At 42.4% G+C, this 27,801-nt stretch overlaps 1 protein-coding gene across 1 annotated transcript in view; it reads right to left on the minus strand.

Moving 5' to 3' along the window:
• The window catches only part of DNER (delta/notch like EGF repeat containing), a 653,505-nt gene that overhangs the window by 196,107 nt on the left and 429,597 nt on the right, over positions 1 to 27,801 (minus strand). Inside the window, exon 5 of the mRNA XM_029616218.1 lies at positions 15,284 to 15,429. Within this exon, the coding sequence (XP_029472078.1) occupies positions 15,284 to 15,429 (146 nt within the window). The remainder of the gene's footprint in view (positions 1 to 15,283; positions 15,430 to 27,801) is intronic.

Genomic DNA, 27,801 nt, shown 5'->3' on the forward strand with positions numbered 1-27,801 from the left:
TGGTTTGGTGACCAGAAAATTAGATCAAGGAAGAGCACTCAATGTGATTTACTTGGATTTCAGCAAGGCTTTTGATATGGTTCTGCACAGGAGGCTGATGAATATAATGAAAGGCCTGAGAATGGGTACACCAAGGTGGTGGAATAGATTACAAATTGGTTGACTGACAGGAGGTAGTGTGTAATGGTAAATGGAACCTATTCTGAAGAGGGAACAGTGTTAAGTGGCATGCCTCAAGGATCAATTTTGGGACTGGTCCTATACAATATCTTTGTTAGTGACATTATGGAGAGTTTAGAAGGAAACGTTTGTCTATTTGCAGATGATATTAAGATTTGCAACAGAGTGGTCATGCCTGAAGGAACAGAGAGAATAAAAAAAAATGTAAGAAAGCTTGAAGAGTGGTCAAAGTTTTGGCAGCTGGGATTCAATGCCAAGAAGTGCAGAGTAATGCATCTAGGGTGCAGTAATCCAAAAGATCCATGTGACTGAGGTGAAACACTAATGTGCACAGACCAGGAGAGGGTTCTTGGGGTGATAGTGTCTTGAGATCAGAAAGCAATGAAGCAATGTAAAGCCAGAAGGATGCTGGGCTGCATAGAGAGAGGAATAACCAGCAGGAAAAAAGAGATGTTAATGCTCTTATACAGGTCTTTGGTGAGGCCTCACCTGGAGTTCTGTGTTCAGTTCTAGAGACCGTACCTATAAGGACAGAGACAAGTTGGACGTGGTCCACAGAAAGGCAACCAAAATGGTGTGGGGTTGTATCGGAAGACCTATGGGGAGACACTGAAGGATCTAAATATGTATACCCAGGGTTGAGAGAAGGTGCAGGGGAGATATGATACAGACATTCAGATATCTGAAATGTGTTAATGATGCACAAACCTCAGACTTTTTCGTTGGAATGGAATCTATAGAACTAGGGATCGGGGGGGGGGGCTCGACTGAGAACCAACATCAGAAGATATTTCTTCATAGAGAGGGTGGAGGATTTCTGGAATGCCCTCTCGGAAGAGGTGGTGAAGAAAAGAACAGAATTGGAATTCAAAAGGGCATGGAATAAACACTGTGGATTCTTACAGGATAGCAGATACGAATGAAGAACTCAAGTAAACTATATTAACTTTCTGCATGGGGGGGTAGCTGCATGGAACAGCAGTTACTACCACATGCAACTTGCTGGACCATTTAGTTTTTATCTGATGTCAATTAATATGTTGCCATTTTACTATGTCATTAAGCTGTTTTTAACACGACTGATTTAACCACTTTAGCAATGAAAGGTAACAATGAAATTGGGCGATAATTGGTCAGTGAAGATGCAATTCTGCTGACTCCTGTTGCTAAGGGTTCATTTCTACTTTTTACAACCCTGTGCCACAGTCTACTAATGGCATCCAGGCTCATGAATATTCAGTGGATTCATCTTCTCCAAAATCCACTTCTCCTTCTCCTAAGAATGAATGGTAATTCATTCCCTGCAGAACTTCTAAAAGGCCACTGGATTTCTTTCAGTGAAAGACTCCCAACTCCTTATAGATGTTAAGCATCAAGTCCCTGGGTCCTTGGGAACTGAGGGAGACAGATGGTGAAAAAATAAAGTTAGCTTGAAAATACAACCAAAAAGTGAGGAAGGAAGGGTGAATAACACCTCCATTATCCCAAATCAAAATGGATAAAACTTGGCATATTACAAGTGGGTAAAAAAAACCCAAAACCCACCACACAATCAGCAGACACAGAGATATTATGTCTCCTGCAAAGGCTAACTAAAAATCCATGTTACAAAATGGTGGCTCTGGGTTTTATACTCACTGGATTTCACTATAGGGGAGCTAACACCTAACCAAACTACTGCTCCATTTGTCCCTAACAATATGGGGAAACCTCTTAGTAGTGGCCCAATAGGGTTCTTTACACTTACATGCTGAAAAAAAAGTATGAGACCCAAGGAATTAAGAAACAATTGCATACTTTGTTAGGATATAAAAAAAAAAAAAAAAGTTAGTATAGCTGTGTTTAAAAAAGGTTTGGATAAGTTCTTGGAGGAGAAGTCCATTACCTGCTATTAATTAAGTTGACTTAGAAAATAGCCACTGCTATTACTAGCAATGGTAACATGGAATAGACTTAGTTTTTGGGTACTTGCCAGGTTCTTATGGCCTGGATTGGCCACTGTTGGAAACAGGATGCTGGGCTTGATGGACCCTTGGTCTGACCCAGTATGGCATTTTCTTATGTTCTTAAGTGAACAAACTAGGGAAGCCAAGGTTCAAATCCCACCGCCACTCCTTGTTACTTTCGCAAGTCACTTTACCCTTCATTGCCTCAGGTACAAACTTATAGGGAGATTTACTAAACTGCTTTATGGCTACAATTAATGTTAAACAGTGTTTAATGTGCAATAAATGCCATATATTGCACGAAAATGCGATATCACATGATTTTTCTTCCTGAAACCTGCCCCTATTACAATGAGCTGATTTCCATGGTACTTGCATGCATGAATTTTGCAAATTCATGCAAAGCAGCTCCTGTATACCAAATAGTAGTCAAATAAAATAACACGGCTGACCTTGAAAAAACTTTAGCCCTGCTATTTTATCACGGATGAAGAAAGTGTAGCTATTTTCCCGCAGGAGCATTGGGAAGCTAGCACAGGTCCCGATGGTCCCAAAGGAAGCATAGAAATGATGGCAGAAGAGGACCCAATATGGTCCATCCAGTCCACCCAGCAACCTTCTTATGGTAGTAACTGCCTCTCTGTGCAGTTATCTCCAAGCTTTATAATACCCTTAAAAATTGACTCTAGCAACATTTATTACTATGTGATTAGTACCCAAAGCACTCCCCCCCAAAAACCATCACAAATTACCCGAGAGCTTTGTGGGCCCCCCCCCCCCCCCCCCCCAAGCCACCTTCTGTGGCGGCTCTGGCTCCCCACAAGCCAAAAACTGTACTTTGAAAAATGTACAGCAATGACCCATCCCCTTCTCAAACCCCTCCCGTTTTTCATAATAAATGGGCCCAGGGGCTTCAAATACCTCCCCCCCCCTCTTCCAAACCCATCCCCCAGGAACCCCCATCCCTTCTCTCCCCAGAATATATAAAAAAAAAATCACTGGAGTCCACTGGGCCCCTGAGCTCTTCCCCCTACCCCCTACCCTAGCCATAAAAAAAAAAAGTCTTTGGTGGTCTGGGGGCCAGGATGAGGCTGATGCCATTTTGGAGCTAGGGAGTGCTCCAGACCTTCTCTGTATACCGGCACCAGGCCTTTAAAAAGGTGGGGAAGTCAGGGTAGGGGGTTAGGGGTGCCCAGGGTCGTTTTTACGGCTGGGGGGTTGAAGGGAGGGGCTTGGGGGCCCACTAAGACCCAGGGAGTTTCTTTGATCTGGGGGGGGGGGGGGAATGAGGGCTGATGAGGGGTGGGTTTGGAAGGGAGGGGGATATTTGAAGCCCCCACTTATCATGAAAGAAAATGAGTGGTTTGCACATTTTTAGAAGTACAAAGTAAGCAGCTCTCTACCTGGGCCCACCCCACCAGAAGCAGCCCACTGAAGTAGATGCATGGCTACGCTATGACTTGCTTACCATGAGGTCACTGTGTTCTATAGCAGCTCCCTTTCTCTCGAGCTTGCAGCGCCTCCATAGCACCAAGACCCAACAGCATATCTATTTTTTTCCCTCCCTGACCGGGTAGCCAGCATGCCCTCCTTCAGGACTGTTCAGCCCCCCCCCCCCCCGGCGGGGCCTGCTCCTTAGTTTGCTCATCCCTGCACCTCAGAATTCCAATCTGGCCCTCAGTACCGAAGCCTGGCTTGAGGATTGAACCCAGAACTCTTGCATGGTAGTGTACAGACACGGAGTCATTGGACTGGCTCGGAGTATCTCACCATTTCCTTCATTCAGCTCAAAAAATAATTCTATACTCCATTTTCTAACTATCTAACAAATGTGAGTGGGGTAGACCTCTTTCAGAATGAGGGCTGTTTTTTGTTTTGGTTTTTTTTTACCCAAAAATTTCCTCCTGCTCATTTGGGTTTCCAGCTTGTCAGAACCGGAGCTGTGATCTACTGCCATAAGCCTTCATTCATAGCTATTTTAATTCCCCTCCCAACCTGCAGCGACAGAATCCTGTGATCGTGGAAGCTAAATGCAGCCACTGGATGTTATCACTGTGCAACGAGTCAGGCATCCTCCTGCCAAGAGGCTCCACACAGGAAGTGGAAGATCTGAGCCAGGAATCAAACCCAGTGCAAAGCACTGAGCCACCAGACCAGCCACCCTGTCAGGGTTTTATTTAGAAAATGATTACCGGCAGATATTTACCCAGGGTCAGTCCAGCATATGCGGTTTTCACTAAACTATCGTTGGAAGGTAACCTGCTACTGCTCTGCCTTTTTAATAACTTCTCAATAGCTCTCAAGGGGCAATCCACTTAAATTGTCATAGATTTTCATCAATAAAAAATAGACCTCTTGTACTTCATTGGAGGTTAATCATGTTAGCAGCACTGAGCTGAATTTAATTTCGTTGATTCCACTGCTTTAATTCCATTATTATTGGCCTGCATGTCACAGGCAAATATTTTTCCCTTTGACACAAACAGCTGATCCTGCTACAATCTTCAAAGCATCAAAATTTAAAAAGATAAACTATGCAAGTACTTCAATTCTCATTTTGCCCCAAAGCAAAATACAGAGGAGATAATTTTATAATAGTCCACATAATTCTAAAATCAAATGTACGCATGGGGAAAGTACATGCATCGTTTCTCTTCGAAAATGATCCCCCGCACAATTACCCAGAACAGTTTGTGTGCAGACATTTTCCATGAAAATTTAAGCGCATTCTTTTGAAAATGCAAAAGTACGGTGCATGAGTGCAATGCACCCCGGGACATCTCTGCTCACTTTGTGCACATACACAGGAATGTGACCATTTTATATCATAAACATGCATAGTATAAAATATCCTGGTCTAGTACACATGTGCCAAATTTCAAGCTGACACGCATGTGCATGCAATTCCCGCTTCTACCACATAAATCGGGAGATTTTAAAAGGGTACACGCTGACGCTATTCACAGTTTTACCAGTTCATCCCCAGGTCATCCAGTTAAGAGACAGATCCTTTCAACCTCCCCCCCTCCAGTTTGATAGCCTTCACCCCCCACCCCAGTTAGCCCCAACCCTTAAAACACCACAGATCTTGCCCAGTTTTATTTAAATTTTAACTGACACGGCATCCATAACAGAAGTAAAGTTACTCACCAGGTTGCGTCAGTACTTACGTGCGCATTGTAGGTTCACATCCCAAAACGCCCATGCCCCGCGCAGATCAAACCTGCGCCCTGCCCCTTTTGGAAAACTTTCGAGATGTGCGCACTGCAGGAGATTTGCGCCTAGCTCGGCGGCTTTTAAAACCCGCTCAGCGCACGCAAGCCCGACTTGTTCACACAGCCCTTAATAAATGCATACTTGGGGCTTTTAAAATTCACCTCTTTGGGTAAACTTATGCCCATACAGGCTAAATGTGTGTATGTATAACCGCACATTGGAAAAGCCTTTGATAATTAACCTCTCTGAAGTCCATATTCTATCTGGCTTAGCAAGTTAGCTGAATATACCCAGCTATCTAACAATCATCACTTATCCAGCCAAGTACCTGATTCACTATGAGCCTGATTTTAAATGAGTAAAAACTGAGTGTTCAGCGCACATATATTACACCGGCCCCTTTAATACATTGCCCTCCCAACCTGGTATGTCACAGTAACCTCTACTACAAGTGGCTATTTACCAAAATCAAAGCCATTGTCCTACAATGACTTCTGATACAACTGCACAGCAGCTGTGTGACAATGAATGCTAAAAGTAAGGTTCAGGGTAAGACAAGCTGGGCATTTCCATCAATGCAGTTTAAGAATGATGTGATTAAAAACTAATAGTGAAGATTTCTAACAGTTAGGGGCACTTGGCCATTATAGCAAACATATTTATTGATTAATATATCATATAAAAAGCACAGTATTTATTCTTAAATATAATTTTCAGGTGTACTTTCCCACTAAAAAGTTATATTAGTGTATTCGGCTGCATTAAATAGATTAGTATGAACAGTGAAAGTTGCCTAATACATGAAGACAGTCAATCAATCTTCCTGCTGGCACTGGAATCATTAATGTTGAAGACATAACGAGAATATTTATGCATCTTTTTTAAAAACACACTTTGCATTTTGGCTTAATAATTTGATTGAATTCACAAATAGAAATGAATCACATTTAGGGGGGGAGCCCATTTTCTGCCTCTAGATGAATGTCCTTGCCTCTTACAGGCATAGCAACATAGTAATGATGGCAGAAAAGGAGCAAATAGCCTATCCAGTCTGCCCAGCCAGCTTCATTAGTAGTTAAACTGCCACGCCATATAGGTTACTGCCATGCCTTATATTAAGGATAATATTTACAATCAAAACCAAGCAACTGCCTAATCCATAACAAATTACTGCTCGCAACATTTTTACATGGTGAGAAGCCTTCTTGACAGCTCAGACAATGGTGCTTGACCATGCTTTGCTTTTGGACCATGGCCATAGAAGCAGTCCTGTGCTTTTTCCCCTAATGTCTGCGTATCAATACCCCAAGACCGTAAAAGTCAGGGTTTAGCGGTGGCTTCGTCTGAATCCAATACCCCTTTTTTCTCCCCCGTCCGGCCATCAAAGTGGAGAGTTGATGTTGCAGTTGCGTCAAAAGCATCAAGGCTAATTGCTTAGTCTGTAAAGAAAAAAACCTAATCATGCCTCCAGGACCCATAGACTACTCTCTGGTTTAAGGCCGTTTTCATTTTTTTTCCTTCTGTGCTCTTCTATGAGCCAGCAAGCTTCTAACTTCCAGTGCTCTGCAACCCTAGCAGCTTTGTCTCCAACCTCTTGGCAGGCCAAGCAACAGACTTCAATTCACAGGCCTCCCAAGTCTTCATGCGATAAAGATTTATATGCAGAGGCAGTTATTTTATAAAGTATGTGCATATACCATTTAGAAAATACTTGAAGTTATCAGTTCGTCGATATCTCCCGCCAAGTCACCCAGTCTTTCTCCAGTTCATCTAGATCCTCTAGCACTTCATCCGCAACCCCCACCAGTTCACTAAGACCTCCCACCCAAAAACTTCAGACAACAGACAAGTCTGATTTCACTTGCATGAGTCAATTAGCAGCTGTAAATGTGTACAAATAAGTTCAGTAATGTATATACATATGACTTTTACAAAATAGCAACTACTATGTTTACTTCTAAACTCTGCCCCAAATCACTTCTAGCCTGCCCCTTTTTCCCCGCAGTAAAATGTACATGTGGAATGGAAAAGATATACATACTCTCAACGTTTATAAAATAATATATTCGCATGTATGTGCCACATACGATGTATATGCTATTATTATGTGGAAAACATCTTGGAAAATTCACTTAATAGTAAGAAGGCATTCCAGGTGGAGGTTGGGGCAAGGAAAGGATTTCCATAAGTACTTTCAGAGATAGCAAGACACATTGCTGACTACCGCCATGTGCCTATCAAGCCCCCATTCTGAAACCTGCACTAATAATCGAAATGGAATATGGTAGCCCTGAATCACTCCAACTTCTGGGATCCCACCAAGCTTATTTCTGCAGCACAGATGCAGCCCCTTCAGTACCAAGGGCTGAAGCGAACATGTAGAAGTACCTGCACTATGGAAACGAAGCAAACAGATGAAAGCCGGAACCCCCAGCAGTGCAAGTTCTGAGAAGAGTATGCATGGCACATGTGTGATGCATAAATAGAACTCCAGTAAAAAAAATTGATGAGTACATAATCTAAGTGATAACACCACCACATGCCTGAGTAAAAGGTTGCAAGAGCTGCAGGATACAAGCTTTGGTATCCTAGGCAGCAGGTAAGGAGTGCATGGTGGAGGGCCTGAGATATGGTGATAAAGCTGCCATGCTGCTTCCATTTCTTCTCCCAGATCTCCCATGCTCATACCTGGGAACTCTCGGGATATGACCCGGAGGCTCCAGCATTCTAATGGAATTGCCAGGTCTCTGGGCCAACACCTATAATCTCCGGGTGCCCTGCTGCTGCTGCGCTAGTGAAGAGGCTAGACTAGAAGGCATCTGATTGGCCTACACAAGGCATTTGAATGCCTCCTTCCTTTTCCCCTGTAGACCAATGTTATTCCTCCTCCCTTTTTCCTGACTGTGCTGGCAGGAAGAAGGGATGAGGCCTCCAGTTGACCTGTGGGGACAGGAAGAAGGGAGGAGGCCGATGGCAGAAGATGCTGCTGCTGCTGCTATTGGCTGGAAGAAATCCTCGCATCAACCCCAGGAGGAAGTTGCTGCTACTGGTGAGTTTGGGGTGGGGAGAGGTAGTGAGCGAGATGAGGTTTTGTGCATGTGTGTGTATATATGTGAAGGGGCATGTATGTGTGTATGTGATGGAGGGTGTATGTGTGTGTGCGTGTGTATATATGAGGGGTCATATGTGTGTGTGTATATATGTGAATGGGTGTGTGCATGGAGGAGGGAGTAAACTGGGGGAGGGGAAACAGCATGTCTGTGAAAATGAGTGTGTGTGTGTGTGTGTTTATGTAGGAGGAAGAGAAGTGAAAGTGTGAATGGGCATGGGCATGGGTATGAGGGTGAGTGGGCATGTGGCTACCGTCCACCGTCCACCTGGTCAAGATGGTGAGATGGATAGTGAAATGCTAAGAGAAATTAGGGAAGCTAACCAAATTGGTAGTGCAGTAATAATGGGAGACTTCAATTACCCCAATATTAACTGGGTAAATGTATCATCGGGACACACTAGAGAGATAACGTTCCTGGATGGAATAAAGCAATTGGTTCAGGAACTGACAAGTGAGGGAGCAATTTTAGATCTAATTCTCAGTGGAGCACAGGATTTGGTGAGAGAGGTAACGGTGCTGGGGCCGCTTGGCAATAGTGATCATAATATGATCAAATTTGATTTAATGACTGGAAGGGGGACAGTAAGCAAATCCACGGCTCTCGTGCTAAACTTTCAAAAGGGAAACTTTGATAAAATGAGAAAAATAGAAAAAAACTGAAAGGAGCAGCGACAAAGGTAAAAAGTGTGCAAGAGGTGTGGTCATTGTTTAAAAAAATACCATCCTAGAAGCACAGTCCAGATGTATTCCACACATTAAGGAAGGTGGAAAGAAGTTAAAACGATTACCGACATTGTTAAAAAGGGAGATGAAAGAAGCTATTTTAGCCAAAAGATCTTCATTCAAAAATTGGAAAAAGGATCCAACAGAAGAAAATAGGATAATGTATAAGCGTTGGCAAGTTAAATGTAAGACATTGATAAGACAAGCTAAGAGAGAATTTGAAAAGAAGTTGGCCGTAGAGGCAAAAACTCACAGTAAAACATTTTTAAAATATATCGGAAGCAGAAAGCCTGTGAGGGAGTCAGTTGGACCGTTAGATGATTGTGGGGTTAAAGGGGCACTTAGAGAAGATAAAGCCATCGCAGAAAGATTAAATGATTTCTTTGCTTCGGTGTTTACTGAAGAGGGTGCTGGGGAGGTACTCATACAGAAGGTTTTCATGGGTAATGATTTAGATGGACTGAACCACATCACGGTGAACCTAGAAGATGTGGTAGGCCTGAATGACAAACTGAAGAGTAGTAAATCACCTGGACCGGATGGTATACACCCCAGAGTTCTGAAGGAACTAAAAAATGAAATTTCAGACCTATTAGTAAAAATTTGTAACCTATCATTAAAATCATCCATTGTACCTGAAGACTGGAGGGTGGCTAATGTAACCCCAATATTTACAAAGGGCTCCAGGAGCGATCCGGGAAACTACAGACCGGTTAGCCTGACTTCAGTGCCAGGAAAAATAGTGGAAACTGTTCTAAATATCAAAATCACAGAACATATAGAAAGACATGGTTTAACGGAATAAAGTCAGCATGGCTTTAACCCAAGGCAAGTCTTGCCTCACAAATCTGCTTCACTTTTTTGAAGGAGTTAATAAACATGTAGATAAAGGTGAACCGGTAGATGTAGTGTATTTTGATTTTCAGAAGGCGTTTGACAAAGTTCCTCATGAGAGGCTTCTAGGAAAAGTAAAAAGTCATGGGATAGGTGGTGATGTCCTTTCGTGGATTACAAACTGGCTAAAAGACAGGAAACAGAGTAGGATTAAATGGACAACTTTCTCAGTGGAAGGGTGCGGGCAGTGATCTGTATTGGGACCCAGAGTTTTCAAATGATCTGGAAAGGAATACTACGAATGAGGTAATCAAATTTGCAGATGATACAAAATTATTCAGAGTAGTTAAATCACAAGCAGATTGTGAAAAATTGCAGGAAGACCAAGTGAGACTGGAAAATTGGGCATCGAAATGGCAAATGAAATTTAATGTGGATAAGTGCAAGGTGATGCATATAGAGAAAAATAACCCATGCTATAGTTACACTGAGAAAATTGACCATTTAATCCTACTCTCTATTTCCTGTCTTTTAACCAGTTTGTAATCCACTAAAGGACATCGCCTCCTATCCCATGACTTTTTGTTATAAGTCAGCTCCACTGGAGGGAGGAGCTGACAAGCTGGTTATGAATGACACCTCAAGAGGGAGGAGTTAGCTATCTGTTATGGATCTGATGCCGGATGGGCAGCGACATCAGATAGGAGTTAGCATCCTTGTAATGTTCGAGCTCCTCTGTTATGGTTAAACTCCTATGAAGGGGAGAGTTAGCAATCTTGTAGGAAAGCTCTGAGATAGGGAATAGCAATCTGTAGTATATTAGATCCAGAAGGAGGTGGAGTTAGCAAGCTGTTATGATTCTGTTGCTGAAGATCTCTGGTAGGAAAGGAGTAGCCATCTGTTACCAGTGGAGTGCTTGGAGAGGACACCCTGCTGTAGAGGAATGTAGATAAGTGAATCCTTGGGCCGATGGCAGATGCCTGCACCCCCAGGAGGATATCCTGAGAGGGACCACCGGCTAGGCTTGAGTACAGAGACAGACACAGAATTCTTTTGTTAGACAGGTAGTAGAACCACCAGAGGTGGCAGTAGTGAGCTGCTACGCCCGGCAGGTACTGGAATCACTCTCCCAGGGTAACTGAGCTGTAAAGAAACTATAGATAGTGAGTAGACAGGTATATTGTGTTCATAGCCAGAACTAGATGACATATCTCACATAAGGTCTTTAGAAGGCTCAGTAGCTGGAAAGGGTTAGGCCCTCGAGGAGCAGGTACCTGGTTCCAGGGAAAGCTCTGAGAGAGCGATGGTAACTCACAATAGTCTGTATCTATGATAGCTTCCAGGCAGAAGAGAATCTTCAGAGTGATTAGGAACATGGGCCCTCGAGGAGCGAGTACCGGTTCCTATCGACAAACTGAATTAAAGATAACTCACAATTGTCTGTATCTGCTATGGCTTCCAGGCAGTAGAGAATCTTCAGAGCATTTAGGAACATGGCCCTCGAGGAGCGAGTACCGGTTCCTTTCGGCAAACTGAATAAAGATAACTCACAAATGTCTGTATCTGTGATCGCGTCCAGGCAGTATAGAATCTTCAGAGTGTTCAGGAACATGGGTCCTCGAGGAGCGAGTACCGGTTCCCATCGGCAATCTGAAATAGAGAAAAGAGAGCGAGGTCCCCAAGGAGTGGGTACCCCTGGTAAGTCTGAGGAGGCAAAGTAGCTTAGGTAACGAAACCCTTTGCTAACTCAATTCGTTAGCAATTTCTGAGACCTTTTATATTGGAGGTGGATGACGGCAGTTCAGGGGAACGCCCCTGAGGTTCGCGCCCTTGCTGGTACATCTTTCTGAGCGCACGCGCGCGCCCTATGTCATCAGGAACATGGCGGATCCACAGCATCGTGCCGCTCCGGGAATGCCGGAGGAAGATGGCAAGAAGACGCCGTGGCAGCAAGCCGTCCATCAGACCCGGAGGGAGTCGCCACAGTGGTAAGGAGGGCGGAGTTAGTTTTCGTAGAAGCCTCTCATGAGGGACTTTGTCAAACGCCTTCTGAAAATCCAAATACACTACATCTACCGGTTCACCTTTATCCACATGTTTATTAACCCCCTTCAAAAAAATGAAGCAGATTTGTTAGGCTAGACTTCCCTTGGGTAAATCCATTTGGACTGTGTTCCATTAAACCATGTCTTTCTATATGCTCTACAATTTTGATCTTGAGAATAGTTTCCACTATTTTTCCCAGCACTGAAGACAGGCTCACTGGTCTATAGTTACCCGGATCGTCCCTGGAGCCTTTTTTAAATATTGGGGTTACATTGGCCACCCTCCAGTCTTCAGGTACAATGGATGATTTTAATGATAGGTTACAAATTTTAACTAATAGATCAGAAATTTCATTTTTTTTTTTTTTTAGAAAATATGGAAGAACTAAGGGTCATCAATGAGCACAATATCACTGTGAGGTAATAGGGAAAAAGCAATAAATAGGGAGGGATCAATTCTTTATCCATTTACCATAACTAACAAAGTAATTCATCAAAATGCATTATGGCGTTAATGCCATAACTCATGCGAAAATAGTACTAGCGCACGGCATGAATGCTAATTTTTTGAAGGGGCGGGATTAGGGAGGAGTTTGGGCGGGATTAATTAAAATGAGGGGCAATATCGCACGGTTTTAATGCCAGAAATAACTACATCTTTTTTCATGGCATTAAGCTGTATGATATGCCCAAAATGTGATAAATTTTGCAAATTGAATTTTGGCTATTTCTGGGGTGGAGAGGGAGCGGGACAGGGAGAGAGAGAGCCTCTGGGGAGGCCTTCACAGTATTCAACTATTTATATGACTATAACAGGGCCAGCTAATAGCTGAAAGTGAGGTATTGGTGGTGGTTTAGGGGCCAGTTTTACATGCAGAGTGAGACGTACAAACTGCACAGTACCCCTCAGAAAAGATTTGACATCATTTGGAGTGAGGAAAGTCTCAAAAAGATGAGATTTCTACTATGTTATCTCGCTCTAGCTTGATGGTACCCTGTTATAGAGTCCACCAAACTAGGGTGAGAAAAAACAGTTGAAATGTCATCTTTGTGAGACTTTCCTCACTACAAATGATGTCAAATCTTCACCAAGGTGTACTGTACCGTTCGTACGTCTCACTCTACATGAGAAACTGGTCCCTAAACCACCACCAACACCTCCCCTCGACCTATTAGCTGACTCTCCTATAGAGATATAAATAGTTGACTACTAGGTGGGTCTTATAAATAGACTGACTCTCTATATCATAGAAGTAATGTGGGATATGAAAAATTTATTGCACCATGCGATACTGCTTATACAAAGTGCTATGTTACTGCACAATGCATGTGATATTATAGCATTTTGATGAATCTCGGGGTAAGTTAGCAAGCACTATCAGATTGAATATGCAAATCGAGGAAATTCAGTATCTTATTTTAATTGCTTCAGCATTTCAAAGTCAAGCATAAACCCTTGCTGGCAGGTACTGGGAAAGAAAAACTGGTAGACTGTGGTCTTTCTGTAAGAGACTGAAACCAGGCCCGCTTTCTGTTTAATACCAAGTAAACCCTTTGGGGAAGCTCCCAGGAGAGAGAGAGACTCCTGTCACCCACTCCAGTGCTCATCTACTTGGTTTGTCATCCAGCCAGCTCCACCATCAAGAGGGACTTCTTCATTTTCTTGATTGTTTTATTTTTCACATAATTTTGTGTTTGGGACAGGGTGTGCGCCCTTTACAGACTGGTGACATTGGGGTGGATCTGTTCCCCTCCCTCCCTCTTTTGAGTGCTCAGAGGTACAGACAATGTTTGAGAGCTGTGAGTTTCACTGCTTTTCCCCCCTCCTTTCTCTATTAGTGTTCCCTTTTTTTTTTACTATCCATATGACTATGTTGGTTTCCCTGGCTATACCCAGTGTTATTTCTGCATTCCTTGATTTAAAATAAGAAAACTGCACCTTTATATTATACTTCACTACTGTACTTTTCCCATTTAATGTTCTGGTTGGTTTCACTAGTAAAAGGGTTGATCACTGTTTTATTCTGGTCTGTGGTGCCACAAGTGAGAAGTTATTTGGGAAGGGCACAGAATTATGATATCAGGGTGACTGGGACTAGGGTTGCCAAGTTTTCCATGGAGTAGGACAGGACACTTGGGGGGGGGGGGGGGGGGGGGGGGCGGCTCCAGCTGCCCACCTGATTTCCCTTTCAAATCGAGCATCGATTTTTTTTTCCTAGGCAGATTCTGCGTGCCTGTCTTTGGGGCTCACTTCCACTCTCCTCTTCCTCTGCGACTCCCAGGACAGCATGAAGTAGCAAGAAGTGTGGCACAGCTGTGGGAGAGGCAGAGGAGGAGGAGGAGGAGGAGGAGGAGAGTCAACTGAGCCCTGAAAACAGGCAGGTAAAGATTGGAGCGGTGCCAGGCTGACACCACTGATTGGCCCCTGGCCTTGCCTGACGGGGTATTACAGTCTCCGGTTACCCTTGTAACCGGAGACTGTACAACAGGCTGCAAAACCGGGCTGTCCGGTTGAAAACTGGTTGCTGGACAGTTGGTCACCCTAACTGGGACCCTGTCTCATCCCCCACGCAGGCTACGAACTGAAGATAAATCATATTAGTAAATACAATATAATTCTCAAGTGGTACTCCCTACCCCAAGTATTGGGGTAATTTGTAGTCCAGACTGGGGGGGAGGGGCACACATATATTTGTGCATAAAACAGGATATTTTTTTAATACATAAATCCTGTTTTATCCATATAAAACAATTTTTGCACAAATAGGATTTATGTGCCTAAAATACAGAGTATAAGACTCCTGCACTATAAACTCCAGGTTCCTGTCCCACAGACTATCACTAGCCCTCAGAAACGTTATTCAACATCTCTCCAGGAGTTAAATTTTCAGCATTATGAAAACATCAGTTAAGCCTACATACCTCTCTGCATTGCACAGAGGAACGCTAGTTTGTGCGCACAGCTTTACTCATGACTGGGTGCTAAACGTAAGTGGGGAGTAAAGTCGTGCACACAAAAATACGCGCACAGCCGGGCACTAACGCGCACGTAGCCAAACGCTCCTTATTCCGTTGGGGCCAAAATTCTTAATAAATGTTACTTTTAAAAGCCGTTGGCCAAATGGGGGGGGGGGGGGGGAAAGCAGAGTTATTTGATTTTTTAAAGTTCTTCATTTGCATTACTCAAAAAATTGCAGTGTGCCGCCTCTGGGAATGTTTCAGCTTACCTCCGATGGCCTGCTGGTGCACTTCCCTTTCCCTGAGCACTGCGGGCTGTGCGAGGGGCTTCCTTCCAGCACACAGTTGCTGACTTTCACTACAACAATCAGACGCAAAGCCACGATACACTTGGTGACTGAATCATTCAAAAAACCTGAAAGAAAATAAACAATGATGATGATTCTGAAGTTCATAGCAGTGTAATGCAATTACTTGAAATATCATTAACAAATATTATTTGAGCAAAAATGCTGTCAAAAAGCAATACAGCATATCACTGTAGTCTATGTTTCTGTATGGGAATTATAAAGCTAAATTAATTGGGTGGATAGGCAGACTAGATGGGCCATACGGTCTTTTTTTTTTTGCCGTCATGCTTCTAGATTTCTAATTTATTTATAGGGAATAGAGGTTCTATAAATTCCCTTTCACTTGATAATTAATTTTATTTTAGGAAGGGTAGAGAGTAATCATAATCTCTTATGTCACACCCTTGAGATGAGCAAGTGGACAACTGATGGTATCTCATGACTTCAGTGCAAAAGGAGGAAATGAACATAAGATGAAATTCCGAAGAAAGAAATGTTACCTCCTGCTTGTGTCTATACAAGAGGTATGGTTTTCCCCTCTATGTCCTACAGAAAACACAGAAGCGCTCACAACAATAATAATGGTTTGTACAGACAGCATGACCTTAGTGAACTCCTGTTATAGAGAAGTAATTATTATTGTCAGCCTCTAAGGAAAAGGTCATCAGAGAATCCACAAGAAGATGAAAAAATGTCATGCAGGAATGAGTGAAAAATGGTCATCAGGAACATCCAAAAGCATCAGTAGTAAATGTCAATGTATGTGAGAAAATCAAAAAAGTACAATGCGCTGAGCTCTTCTCAGAAAGGAAGACACATTTAAGGAATACATCCCCCCACTCTGGATGTGTTATTGCAGTGATACAAATTGGTAAAAGAGCTTAGCGTTGTCTAGCTCAGGACAATTTGCAATACATATAAAAAAGCAGCACTAGAGGACATATTTACACACTTAAAATATAGATGCACATGGGAAAAAAGCTTTGGAATATAGAGTCATAGAATAAATGTAGATAAGGACTGTACAAAGCTTGTCGTCTGTATATTTTCCCTTCTTCATTACAATTTTGCAGACCCTACTTTTATCTTGCTTCCTCAAAACTAAAAGGTGAATTTTTCCAAACATTTAAGTGCATAAAATTAGCATATACATGTGTAAGTAGCTTGCACTCACGTACAATCTAGAGGTCCATATTAAAATGCCAGATGGATAACGTAATAGTTACGACTATACTTAATTCCACACAAAATTCTAAAAAATTATTTTGTGAAAAAAGGGGTAGTCTTTGTAAGACTTTTTTTTATTAATCCATCAAAAAAAAGTCTTACAAAGAACATTTGTTTTAGACTTTTGTGTGGAATGAAGTTTTGTTGCGGGTTTCATTGTTTTTCCACATTGGACATTTTTTGATTTAATGTTAATAGTTATCCATCTGAATGGCTTATCTGGGTATTTTAAGTGCTTACCCAGCTAAATTCCAGCCTTCTGGGGGTAGGCAGGAGACATTACAGGGAGAAGCGGAGTTAGCTGCAAAAGTTACCTGGCTAAATTTGAATATCGGAGCTAGCTGGTTAACTTATGCGGCTAACTCTGGTCGGACCATAGGGCTCTCCTAAAGTTATCCAGTTCACTAGCCAAGCTGCTCAATGGCTGAATAATGCCTTTGCTGTTTTATAAACATCAAAATTACATGTGTATTTTTGGTCTCGCGCATACATGTAATAGCGAAAAAAGGGGTGGTCTAGGTACATTCCAGGGCGGGGCCAAGAGGTACACATGTAAGTTGCTATTTTATAAGACTTCCACATGCACATTTGAAAACTTATTTGCATAATTTTACACCTGCTAATTATCTTGTGCAATTGATATCAGACTCATCTATTATTTACTATTGGTTGGGTGGGAGATCTGGGTGAACTGGGGGGAGTTCAGAGTCAAGAGCTAGGAGGGTCTTGATGATCTGGAGAAGGACTAGGTAAACTGGTGGAGGTTTTGGCAAAGTGATGCTTTCAATTATGCACGCAAATGGTTTTACATGAGCAAGTCACAATTTTTTGTGCATATGTGTTGCAATCGTTGCTGCCCGAAGTCTCCACCTCGCCCACCTTACAGCTTTGGCGACTCCCTCTTTGCCTGTTGGAAGTTTGGCTGCCGCGGTGTCCTCATGCCGTCCTCTTCTGGCGTCCCCGGACCGGCTAGACGCTGCACACCGCCATGTTTCCCCGGAGCCTAAGGGTGCGTGCGCGCACAGTGTGGCCCCGACTCAAGTACCAGCAGTGGCGCGAACCTCAGGGGCGGCCCCCTGAGATGACGTCATCCGCACTAGATATTTAAGGTCTCTGAAATCGCTAACTAATCGAGTTTATTTATTTTTATTTATTTTGAGCTTTTTTATACCGACTTTCTTGATACAAATCAAATCAACTCAGTTTACAGAGAACAAAGATCTTAACAATAACAATAAACATGAAACCATAACTAGATGAAGAAAAAAGTTACAATAAAACAAGGGATTACAACTGGGAATTGAAAAAGAAGAGGGGATAATAAATACTAAATATTGATAAGTATGTGGGGAGGCTTGAATGGCCTACCTCTAAACTATGTCATGTTTATGTGAACGTAATGCTTGTCTAGGTTTTGCAAAATAAATGCTAGTTTAGATTCTGTAAAAGTAATGCTAGTCTAGGGATAGGGGAAGGCTTGACCGAACAACCATGTCTTGAGTTTTTTTTTTTAAAGTTAAGAGACAAGTTTCCTGCCGGAGGTCCGGGGGTATGGCATTCCAGATGGAAGGGCCCACTGTTGAGAATGACCGTTCTCTGATTGTTCTGCACACCGTTCTCTGAGTTAGCAAAGGGATGGGTTACTCTACCTAAGCTACTCTGCCTCCTCGGACTTACCAGGGGTACCCGCTCCTCGGGGGCCTCGCTTTCTCTTTGCTTTTCAGATCGCAGTCTGGAACCGGTACTCGCTCCTTGAGGGCCCTCGTTCCTCGACTTGCTACTGAATACCACTTCTGCTAGGAAGTCATCGCTGCCTACAACATCTGTGAGTTACCTTCTCTCTCTCAGAGCGTTCCCTGGAACCAGGTACTCGCTCCTCGAGGGCCTGCTGTGTGAGTGTTACCATCAAGGTTCTATACTCACTATATTCAGTTTCTTTACCGCTCAGTTATCCAGGATCGCTGTTCCAGTATCTGAGGGACTACAGCCCAGCCGGGCACTTCCAGCTCACTACTGCCATCTCTGGTGGTTCCATATACTGTTTAATAAAAGAACTAGTGTGTGTCTGTCTCCATACTCTGAGCCTGAACGGTGGTTCCTCTCGGGATCTTCCCCTGGGGGTGTGGTCATCTGCTACCGGCCCAAGGATCCACCCACAACTACCTCAAACACCAACAATATGTTTTTAAAATAGGTAACAAAATGCATATTTTCAATGTATTGCAGATATTCATGCATAAGGATACATAGATGCATACATTGGGGGGTAGATATATGAATATTTATAATCTGCGTGTACTTGATAAGCGCAGGATAAAAAATACTGAGGCAGATCTCTATGCGGCTATGTATGCACATATATAACCATGTAAAGTCTTTGAAAGTTATCTTCCCAGGATCTTCTGTGTTTCTTTCATACCTTCATGGATTCAAATGTTTTGTTTTGGTTTTTTTTCTACCACCACCTTGACTGGGAAGCTGTCCACTATATTCTCCACCCTATATGTTATTGCCAAGTCTATCCCTTTCAGCCTTATACCATGAAACCTTATTTTATTACTTCCTTTCGACTGCCAAAGGATGAACCATGCATCTACCACCCTTTCTACAGAATGTCCTTACTCTCTGTACATCGTTGTGGAGAATCAGCCTCCAAAACTAGACACAGTATTCCAATAAGATCTTAGCATTTAGCACCAATAGATTATCATCTCATTTATTTCTGCTAGTTACATTTTTCCCTATGTACCACTGCCTTGTTACTCTGCTGGGTTATAATGTAATCAGATATGATCATGCCCAGGTTCCTCTCCCATTTAGTATTCATCATTCATTCATGCCACCCCCATCCCCTCCTCCAAAGTAGCAAATTTGTATTGCCACTTATATATACATCATACCACTAAATGCACAATGTCTTCCTTTCCTTCTTGAAGAAATGAAGGCAAAATATATATTGAACAACATTGCTGCTTGAATATAGTTTGTGCTTTGTGACCATTTCCTCTTTTTAGATATTGTATTTATTGTATTTCTATTGTGAATTGCTTGATTTTACATTGGAAAGGTAGTATACTAAAAGTATTAACCTAAACTGACAATTATTGGAGAGATTTTTATAATGTGTTTTTCTGGGTAATGATTAAAGCTATGCCTTTCACATGAACACTAAGTGGATAATTTTCAAAAGGATTTACATGTGTAAATGTAAATACTATTGTAGCAATTTTCAAAAGCTATATACCGGTGCAATCCCTAATCAGGAGCTTAGCTTTTGCTTGTCGGGTAATTCCGATTGGGCTGACATTTCTGCGCCAAATGATTACTGCATCCATGACAGTCACGAAGAAGTACCACTGCTTGTGAGTTACCAGTGCTATGCACGAGGCTCTCAGGGTGTGGGAAAAATTCCTGACTGATTTCAATGGCTCAGTGTTGTGGCTGCCCCCACCAGTATCAAGCTTTGACCCAGACCTGTTCTCCAATGCCTTGGGGAGCATTGGCTTTGGCCTATACTGTCAAGGCAGCTGGTGCGTGGAGACATGACCAAATAATTGGTTAGATCCAGGGATCACATCGAACATCACCTTCCTGGAGCTGTTCCCCACAGTGCTGCGCTCCATATTTGGCATGAGCGACAGGCGAACAGAAAGGTGATATTCTGGTGTGATAATCTAGCAGTCATGCATATAATCAATCGTCAGTCTGGAGATGCACTCCTGTTTTTGAACTCCTGCGGCTAATGGTCTTGAAGTGCCTTCACCATTTCCTCCAGAAGGGCATTCCAGGCATCCACCATCCTCACCATGAAGAAATACTTCCTGACATTGGTTCTGAGTCTTCCTCCCTGAAGCTTCAAATCTTGACCCCTAGTTCTACTGAGTTTTTTCCAACGGAAAAGGTTTGTTGTTGACCATGGATCATTCAAATCTTTCAAGTATCTGAAAGTCTGTATCATATCACCCCTGTTCCTCCTCTCCTCCAGGGCATACATATTTAGGTTCTTCAATCTCTTATTTTTATGAAGACCATCTACCTTTTTGATCGCCCTTCTCTGGACTGCCTCCATCCTGTCTCTGTCTCTTTGGAGATACGGTCTCCAGAACTGAACACAGTTATCCAGGTGAGGCCTTGCCAAGGCCCTGTACAAGGGGATCATCACTTCCTTTCTCTTACTAGATATTCCTCTCTCTATGCAGCTCAGCATTCTTCTGGCTTTAGATATCTCCTTGTCACATTGTTTCGCCAACTTCAGTTCGTTAGACACTATTACCCCAAGGTCTCTCTCATGCTCCGTGCACATCAGCCCTTCACACCCCCCCCCACCCCCCTCTAATATAGTTCTTTCGGATTTCCACACCCCATGTGCATGAGTCTGCACTTCTTGGCATTGAATCTCAGCTGCCATACCTTCGACCACTCTTCCAGCTTCCTTAAATCCCGTCTCATTCTCTCCACTCTTTCCAGTGTGTCCACTCTGTTGCAGATCCGCAAAAAGACAAACCTTACCTTCTACCCCCTCCGCAATGTCGCTCACAAAGATATTGAACAGGACTGGTCTCAACACCGATCCTTGCGGCACTCCGCTTAACACCACTCTCTCTTCAGAGTAAGTTCCATTTACCAACACACATTGTCTGCTGTCCGTCAACCAGTTTGCAAACCAGGCCACCACCTTGGCACTCACTCCTAAGCTCTCATTTTATTCACAAGCCTCCTGTGCGGGCCTGAATCAAAAGCTTTGCTGAAATCGAAGTAGATGACACTGAGCGCTCTTCCTTGATCCAATTCCCTAGTCACCCAATCAAAAATGTCAATTGTGCAGAGTAGTTAAATCACAAGCAGATTGTGATAAATTGCAGGAAGACCTTGTGAGACTGGAAAATTGGGCATCCAAATGGCAGATGAAATTTAATGTGGATAAGTGCAAGGTGATGCATATAGGGAAAAATAACCCATGCTATAATTACACGATGTTGGGTTCCATATTAGGTGCTACAACCCAAGAAAGAGATCTAGGTGTCATAGTGGATAACACATTGAAATCGTCGGTTCAGTGTGCTGCGGCAGTCAAAAAAGCAAACAGAATGTTGGGAATTATTAGAAAAGGAATGATGAATAAAACGGAAAATGTCATAATGCCTCTGTATCACTCCATGGTGAGACCGCACCTTGAATACTGTGTACAATTCTGGTCGCCGCATCTCAAAAAAGATATAATTGCGATGGAGAAGGTACAGAGAAGGGCTACCAAAATGATAAGGGGAATGGAACAACTCCCCTATGAGGAAAGACTAAAGAGGTTAGGACTTTTCAGCTTGGAGAAGAGACGACTGAGGGGGGATATGATAGAGGTGTTTAAAATCATGAGAGGTCTAGAACGGGTAGATGTGAATCGGTTATTTACTCTTTCGGATAGTAGAAGGACTAGGGGACACTCCATGAAGTTAGCATGGGGCACATTTAAAACTAATCGGAGAAAGTTCTTTTTTACTCAACGCACAATTAAACTCTGGAATTTGTTGCCAGAGAATGTGGTTCGTGCAGTTAGTATAGCTGTGTTTAAAAAAGGATTGGATAAGTTCTTGGAGGAGAAGTCCATTACCTGCTATTAAGTTCACTTAGAGAATAGCCACTGCCATTAGCAATGGTTACATGGAATAGACTTAGTTTTTGGGTACTTGCCAGGTTCTTATGGCCTGGATTGGCCACTGTTGGAAACAGGATGCTGGGCTTGATGGACCCTTGGTCTGACCCAGTATGGCATTTTCTTATCTTATCTTCTTATCTTATCTTATCTACCATTCCTCAAGCTTTGCTAGATCACTCCTCATGTATTCCACACCTTCCTGGGTGTGTACCTTGTTACAGATGTTGGCATAATCCTCAAAAATATAAACCTTTCCCTATAGTCCTGCCGCAATATTGCTTATGAAAATCTTGAAAAGAACCCTATGGCAATTCAGGCACACATTGAGAAAATCAAGATAAAGGTAAGCTCATGATATAAAATCATCAAGAATCTGGCCAAAAGTAAATTTGAGAGTGAATACATCCACACTTAGGTCAACCATGTTGGCTCTCTGTTGCTCAACAGCAGAGTTTGTGTGCCATATATGGAAAAGGTCCATATATACAAAAACAATCAACCCAGAATGAAATGCTTCAGAAGCATTTCTAGTCATATTATGTCAATTAATATAGATACCCTCTATATCTTGGCCCACCCCAGACATCAGAAGAATAAAAGCTAATTGTGCAGAATGATTGTGCCAAACCACAGGTCCAAGGCATCCACTTTACCAGCACTTGCCTGCTATCAGATCATTCAAATAATCATAAAACAGAGAGCACACAACTCCAATCGACGACAATGCCAGAAATAGTCTACTAGTGGAGGTGGCAGAGGTCATCACTTTTAACAGAATTGGGGCATACTTGGGACAAAAATGAAGAGCAGTGCTGAGTACAGAGATGAGAGGATAGGTAAAAAACAAAATGGGAGGAAATTTAAAAGCTCATATACCCCAAAGTGAAGAATCTCAACTGGGCAGACTGGATGGGCCAATTTGGTCTGTAGGAATATGCATTAATTTTAATACAAATGTACATGCAAAACAAATGGGGCTATTTTGCTTCATTCATGGAGCCCATGAAATGAATGGGGACATTGCATGAATGAAAAATATCCTATTAGTTTCATTTGGTTTTGGCCCATTCTTTTGAGTGTATAGACTGATAGGAGTCAATGGGATGGTAACAGGTGCACTTCTTCATCTTCACTGTACTTATAGTTAAAATGTGTTATTGTATCCGGCAGTCAGACAGTCAATCCATCCCTGTTGGTATAACAACCAACCCTTACCTGTGAGTCATGCGTAACCTCATGGCATTGACACAGACTGGTGAGCACTGGGCAGGACTTCTGTTGGCAAGTAGACCAGCAAGACAGCATATTGGAGTGAAGCTTTTTTCAATTCGAGCCTATAACTGCACTTTGGGTCCAGTTACACTAGTCCTGGAGTCTGGACATGAGCAGGATAGGGATTGATGCACATTTCTTCTCATTCTTTGTCCTGGGAGGAGACTATATATTGTGCTCTGATCTTACATAGCACAGAGTTTGTTCATCTAAACTATATAATTCACATGTTCTTCATTTTTAGTAAAAGTCTGCTTGCCTGCCTACTACTTAAGTAATACTACACTGGTATGATGCTACTCTAACCCACTGGTAATATGCTAGTCAGGCAGGCAGCAATGCCAGTGGTACTTTGCTGCTGTGCTTATTTGTTTCTCCTCTAGGAACTCCCATGCTCATACATATTAGGCAGAGCAGTAGCACACCCCTCTGTAGTGGTATAAGGGGTATAGCAGACAGATAAAGCAGTATCAGTCATGCCCCTGTGATGGTATAAGCGGCATGGCAAGTAGACATGTGGCAGCAACTTGCAAGTCCCTTCTTGTGGCATAAGTGTTGTGGTAGGTAGGCATGTGCCAGCATGCCCCTATGGTGGTATAAGAGGCATGGCAGGTAGGAATGTGGTAGCAAGTTCCTTATGGTAGAATTAGTGGCATGGCAGCTAGACACCAGGCAGAAAGTCCCCGATGATGGTATTAAGAATATGATAGGTAGGCATCAAGTAGCTAGTCCCCTATGACTGTACTAATAGTATGGTAGTTGGGCATCAGGCAGCAAATCCCCTATGCTGGTTCTAGGGGTATGACAGCTGGCAATCAGACAGCAAGTCCCCTATGGTGATATGGCAGCTGGGCGTCAGGCAGTAGTCTCTTATGATGATACTAGGCATATAGCAGCTGGGATTCAGGCAGCAAGCCCCCTATGCTGCTACTGGGGTTATAGCTCAATTAATAAATTCACCAAGAAGAAAGCTGGAGCATCAGAAAATTCATATATTATACAATATGTACATGCACCATGACCTTCATATAATTTGGTAATCTGACCACACTCTTTGATCTGAGCGATCAAACCTTTGTAAAGGTCACGCATGTGAAAGTTTTTTAAAGTGTTTTTTTTTCATGTGTTGTAACTAAAATCACTTATGTTCATCTCCTCAAATGATAACAATATCTCCCAACCATCACCACTCAACTCTCACATCACATGTAAGCAGGTTAGAGATCTTGGGGTGATTTTAGACAATCGACTAAACCTAAGGAAAATGGTCAACACAACAACTAAAGATTGCTTCTACAGATTACAGGTCCTAAAACGACTTAAACCACTCTTATTCTTCCATGACTTCAGGACAGTCCTCCAAGCGCTACTGTTCGCCAAAATAGACTACTGCAGCGCCCTTCTACTAGGACTCCCCAAATCCACTACCAAACCTCTGCAGATGATACAAAATGCGGCAGCAAGATTGTTGACCAGTACCAGCCGCTGCGAACACATCTCACCCATACTCAGGAACCTACACTGGTTACCAGTAAATTTCAGAATTCTATACAAATCAATCACCTTAATCCACAAAACCATCCATCATCAACTTCAACTTGACCTGGAAATACCATTCAAACTCCACTCCTCTAACAGACCAACTAGAGATATTTACAAAGGCACTCTAAATGTTCCCCCCACTAAAGCCACACGCCTTGCTACGACCAAAGACAGAGCCTTTTCGATAGCAGGCCCATCTATCTGGAATAGCATCCCATCAAATCTCAGACTGGAGCCTTGCCTTTTAACTTTCAGAAAAAGTCTTAAAACCTGGCTCTTTCACCAAGCCTTCCCTGAACCACCAAACAATTACTAGTTGGCCTTCATTCCTACCCGGTCTGGCACTCCGTTTCTCAAAGAAAAAAATGGACTCTGAGACTTTCAGGTTAAAGCACCGTTCTTAAGTTTTTAACTTGTACACTCTATGGTAACAATACTTTTACCGGCCTTTCTTCTTTCCAGCTTGTTGCAAGCTTCCAAGTTCTCTCCCCCTGTTGATTGTAACTTTGACTTATTCCTACTTATTGTTATCTTTCGTTTACGTGAATTGTTTCTCTAGTTTTTCCCTTTGTTAAACTGTAAACCGATCCGATATGGTAATTTTCTATGAAGGTCGGTATAAAAAACTGTTAAATATTAAAATAAAATGTTGTTAATGGAGATATGCTTTATTTCTCATCCGGCCCCATTCACAAGGCCATGGGGCTGGATGAGGTTCATCCTAAGATACTAAGGGAGCTCAGAGATGTCCTGGCAGGTCCACTGAAAGACCTGTTCAATAGAACCCTGGAAACAGGAGTGGTGCTGCGTGATTGGAGAAGAGCATTTTGTGGTCCCGCTTCACAAGAGTGATAGCATAGAGAAGGCTGGAAACTACAGACCGGTTAGCCTCACCTCGATGGTGGGAAAAATAATGGAGACTCTGCTGAAGGAAAGGACAGTGAACTATTTACAATCTGGTGAGTTGCAGGACCTGAGGCAACATGGATTCACCAGGGGAAGGTCCTGCCAGACAAATATGATTGATTTTTTGGATTAGGTAACAAGAGAACTGAATCAAGGAAGAGCACTCGATATGATTTACTTGTATTTCAACAAAGCTCTTGATATGGTCCTGCATAGGAGGCTCATGAATAAAATGAGAAACATGCATGTGGGCATCACTAACTGGGTGACTGACAGGAAACAATGTTTAATGGTAAATGGGAGCTGCTCTGATGGGAGAATGGTGTTAAATGGAGTGCCTTCAGGATTGGTTTTGGGACTGGTTCTGTTTAATATCTTGGTGAGCGACATTGCAGAGGGGTTAGAAGTAAAAGTTAGCCTTTTTGCAGATGATACTACAACAAGAAAATTACAAAATGCTAGTCAGAGTTTAGCTATAGAATATGGGAAAAGTTTTCAAATTTCCACCCAGCAGCTAGATTAAGTTCAAGCAGGCAATGTTCGAAAAATGTATGTTAAAAAAATATACTTATCATAAGAACATAAGAACATGCCATACTGGGTCAGACCAAGGGTCCATCAAACCAGTATCCTATTTCCAACAGTGGCCAAGCCAGGTTACAAGTACCTGACAGGCTCCCAAAGGGAAGATATATTCCAAGCTGCTTATCCCAAGAATAAGCAGTGCATTTCAGCAATCTACCTTAATAATGTTTAATGGACTTTTCCTCCAGAAAACTAATCCAAATCTTTTTTAAACACAGCTACACTAATAGCTTTCACCACATTCTCTAGCAATGAATTCCAAAACTTATTTATGCATTGAGTAAAAAAATATTGTATTAGTTTTAAATGTATTACCTAGTAACTTCATGTGTGTCCCCTGGTCTTTGTACTTTTCAAAAGAGTAAATGTCAACTGATTGATGTTTACTTGTCCATTCCTCTTCGAGGAAGAGGGCAACTTTGACCTTTTCATGTTGCTTTAGTGTGTTGATGCCACTCTTTGTGCTGCTTGGTTCCTTTATCAGTGTTTTGTGGTTTTCCCTGCCATGCTTTTCTGCTTCACTCCCCCTTCAAGGTGCCTTAGAATGTTGATGCCATTTTTGGTGCCATTTTGCCTCTCGTGATGTCATCAAGGATTCATGTTGTTCCTGTTGCTGGTACGCTCTTTTGAAACCTTAGGGTATTCTTCCCACACTAGCTTTCTTCTTTGCTCCTCTGATGAGGCCTTGGAGAACTCATGCCACATCTGGTAACCTTTTTGCCAGTTTACGAAGCTATTCATGTCACTTTTGGTACCACTTTGCCACAGTCTAGCTACTTTGGAGATCTTTCCCCCATATGATGATTTTGGAGCCCAAAATAGGCTGCAATGCTTCCCCCATTGACTTTAATGGCAAACAAATTAATTAATAAAATGAATAACTAATATTTTCTTTTCATTTTGAAACTAAAGAAACAAATTAAGGTCCCCATGAAATGAATGAACAAACTAAACAAATGTTTTTTTCTTCTGCATATTCCTTTCAGTCTGCCCAGCAAGAAGTTTGATGATTTAAGCATTACTTACTATATGAGAGCCTGTACCCAAAAATGGTCATCATTGATCTAAGTTGCTATGGCGAATACAAAATGATGATGACCACAATTTTTGACTCAGTTTTAGTCTGTGTAACCCTTTCAGTAGTAATATTTCTAAGCCTGTCTGGAACAGGCCTTAGATAACATATTATTCCGATCTTACACAATTTGCATTGGCTTCCAATCAAATACAGAATCAAATCTAAAGTCACTACAAT

The sequence above is a fragment of the Rhinatrema bivittatum genome, chromosome 9, assembly GCF_901001135.1.
Source record: "Rhinatrema bivittatum chromosome 9, aRhiBiv1.1, whole genome shotgun sequence".
NCBI classification, from domain to species: Eukaryota; Metazoa; Chordata; class Amphibia; order Gymnophiona; family Rhinatrematidae; genus Rhinatrema; species Rhinatrema bivittatum.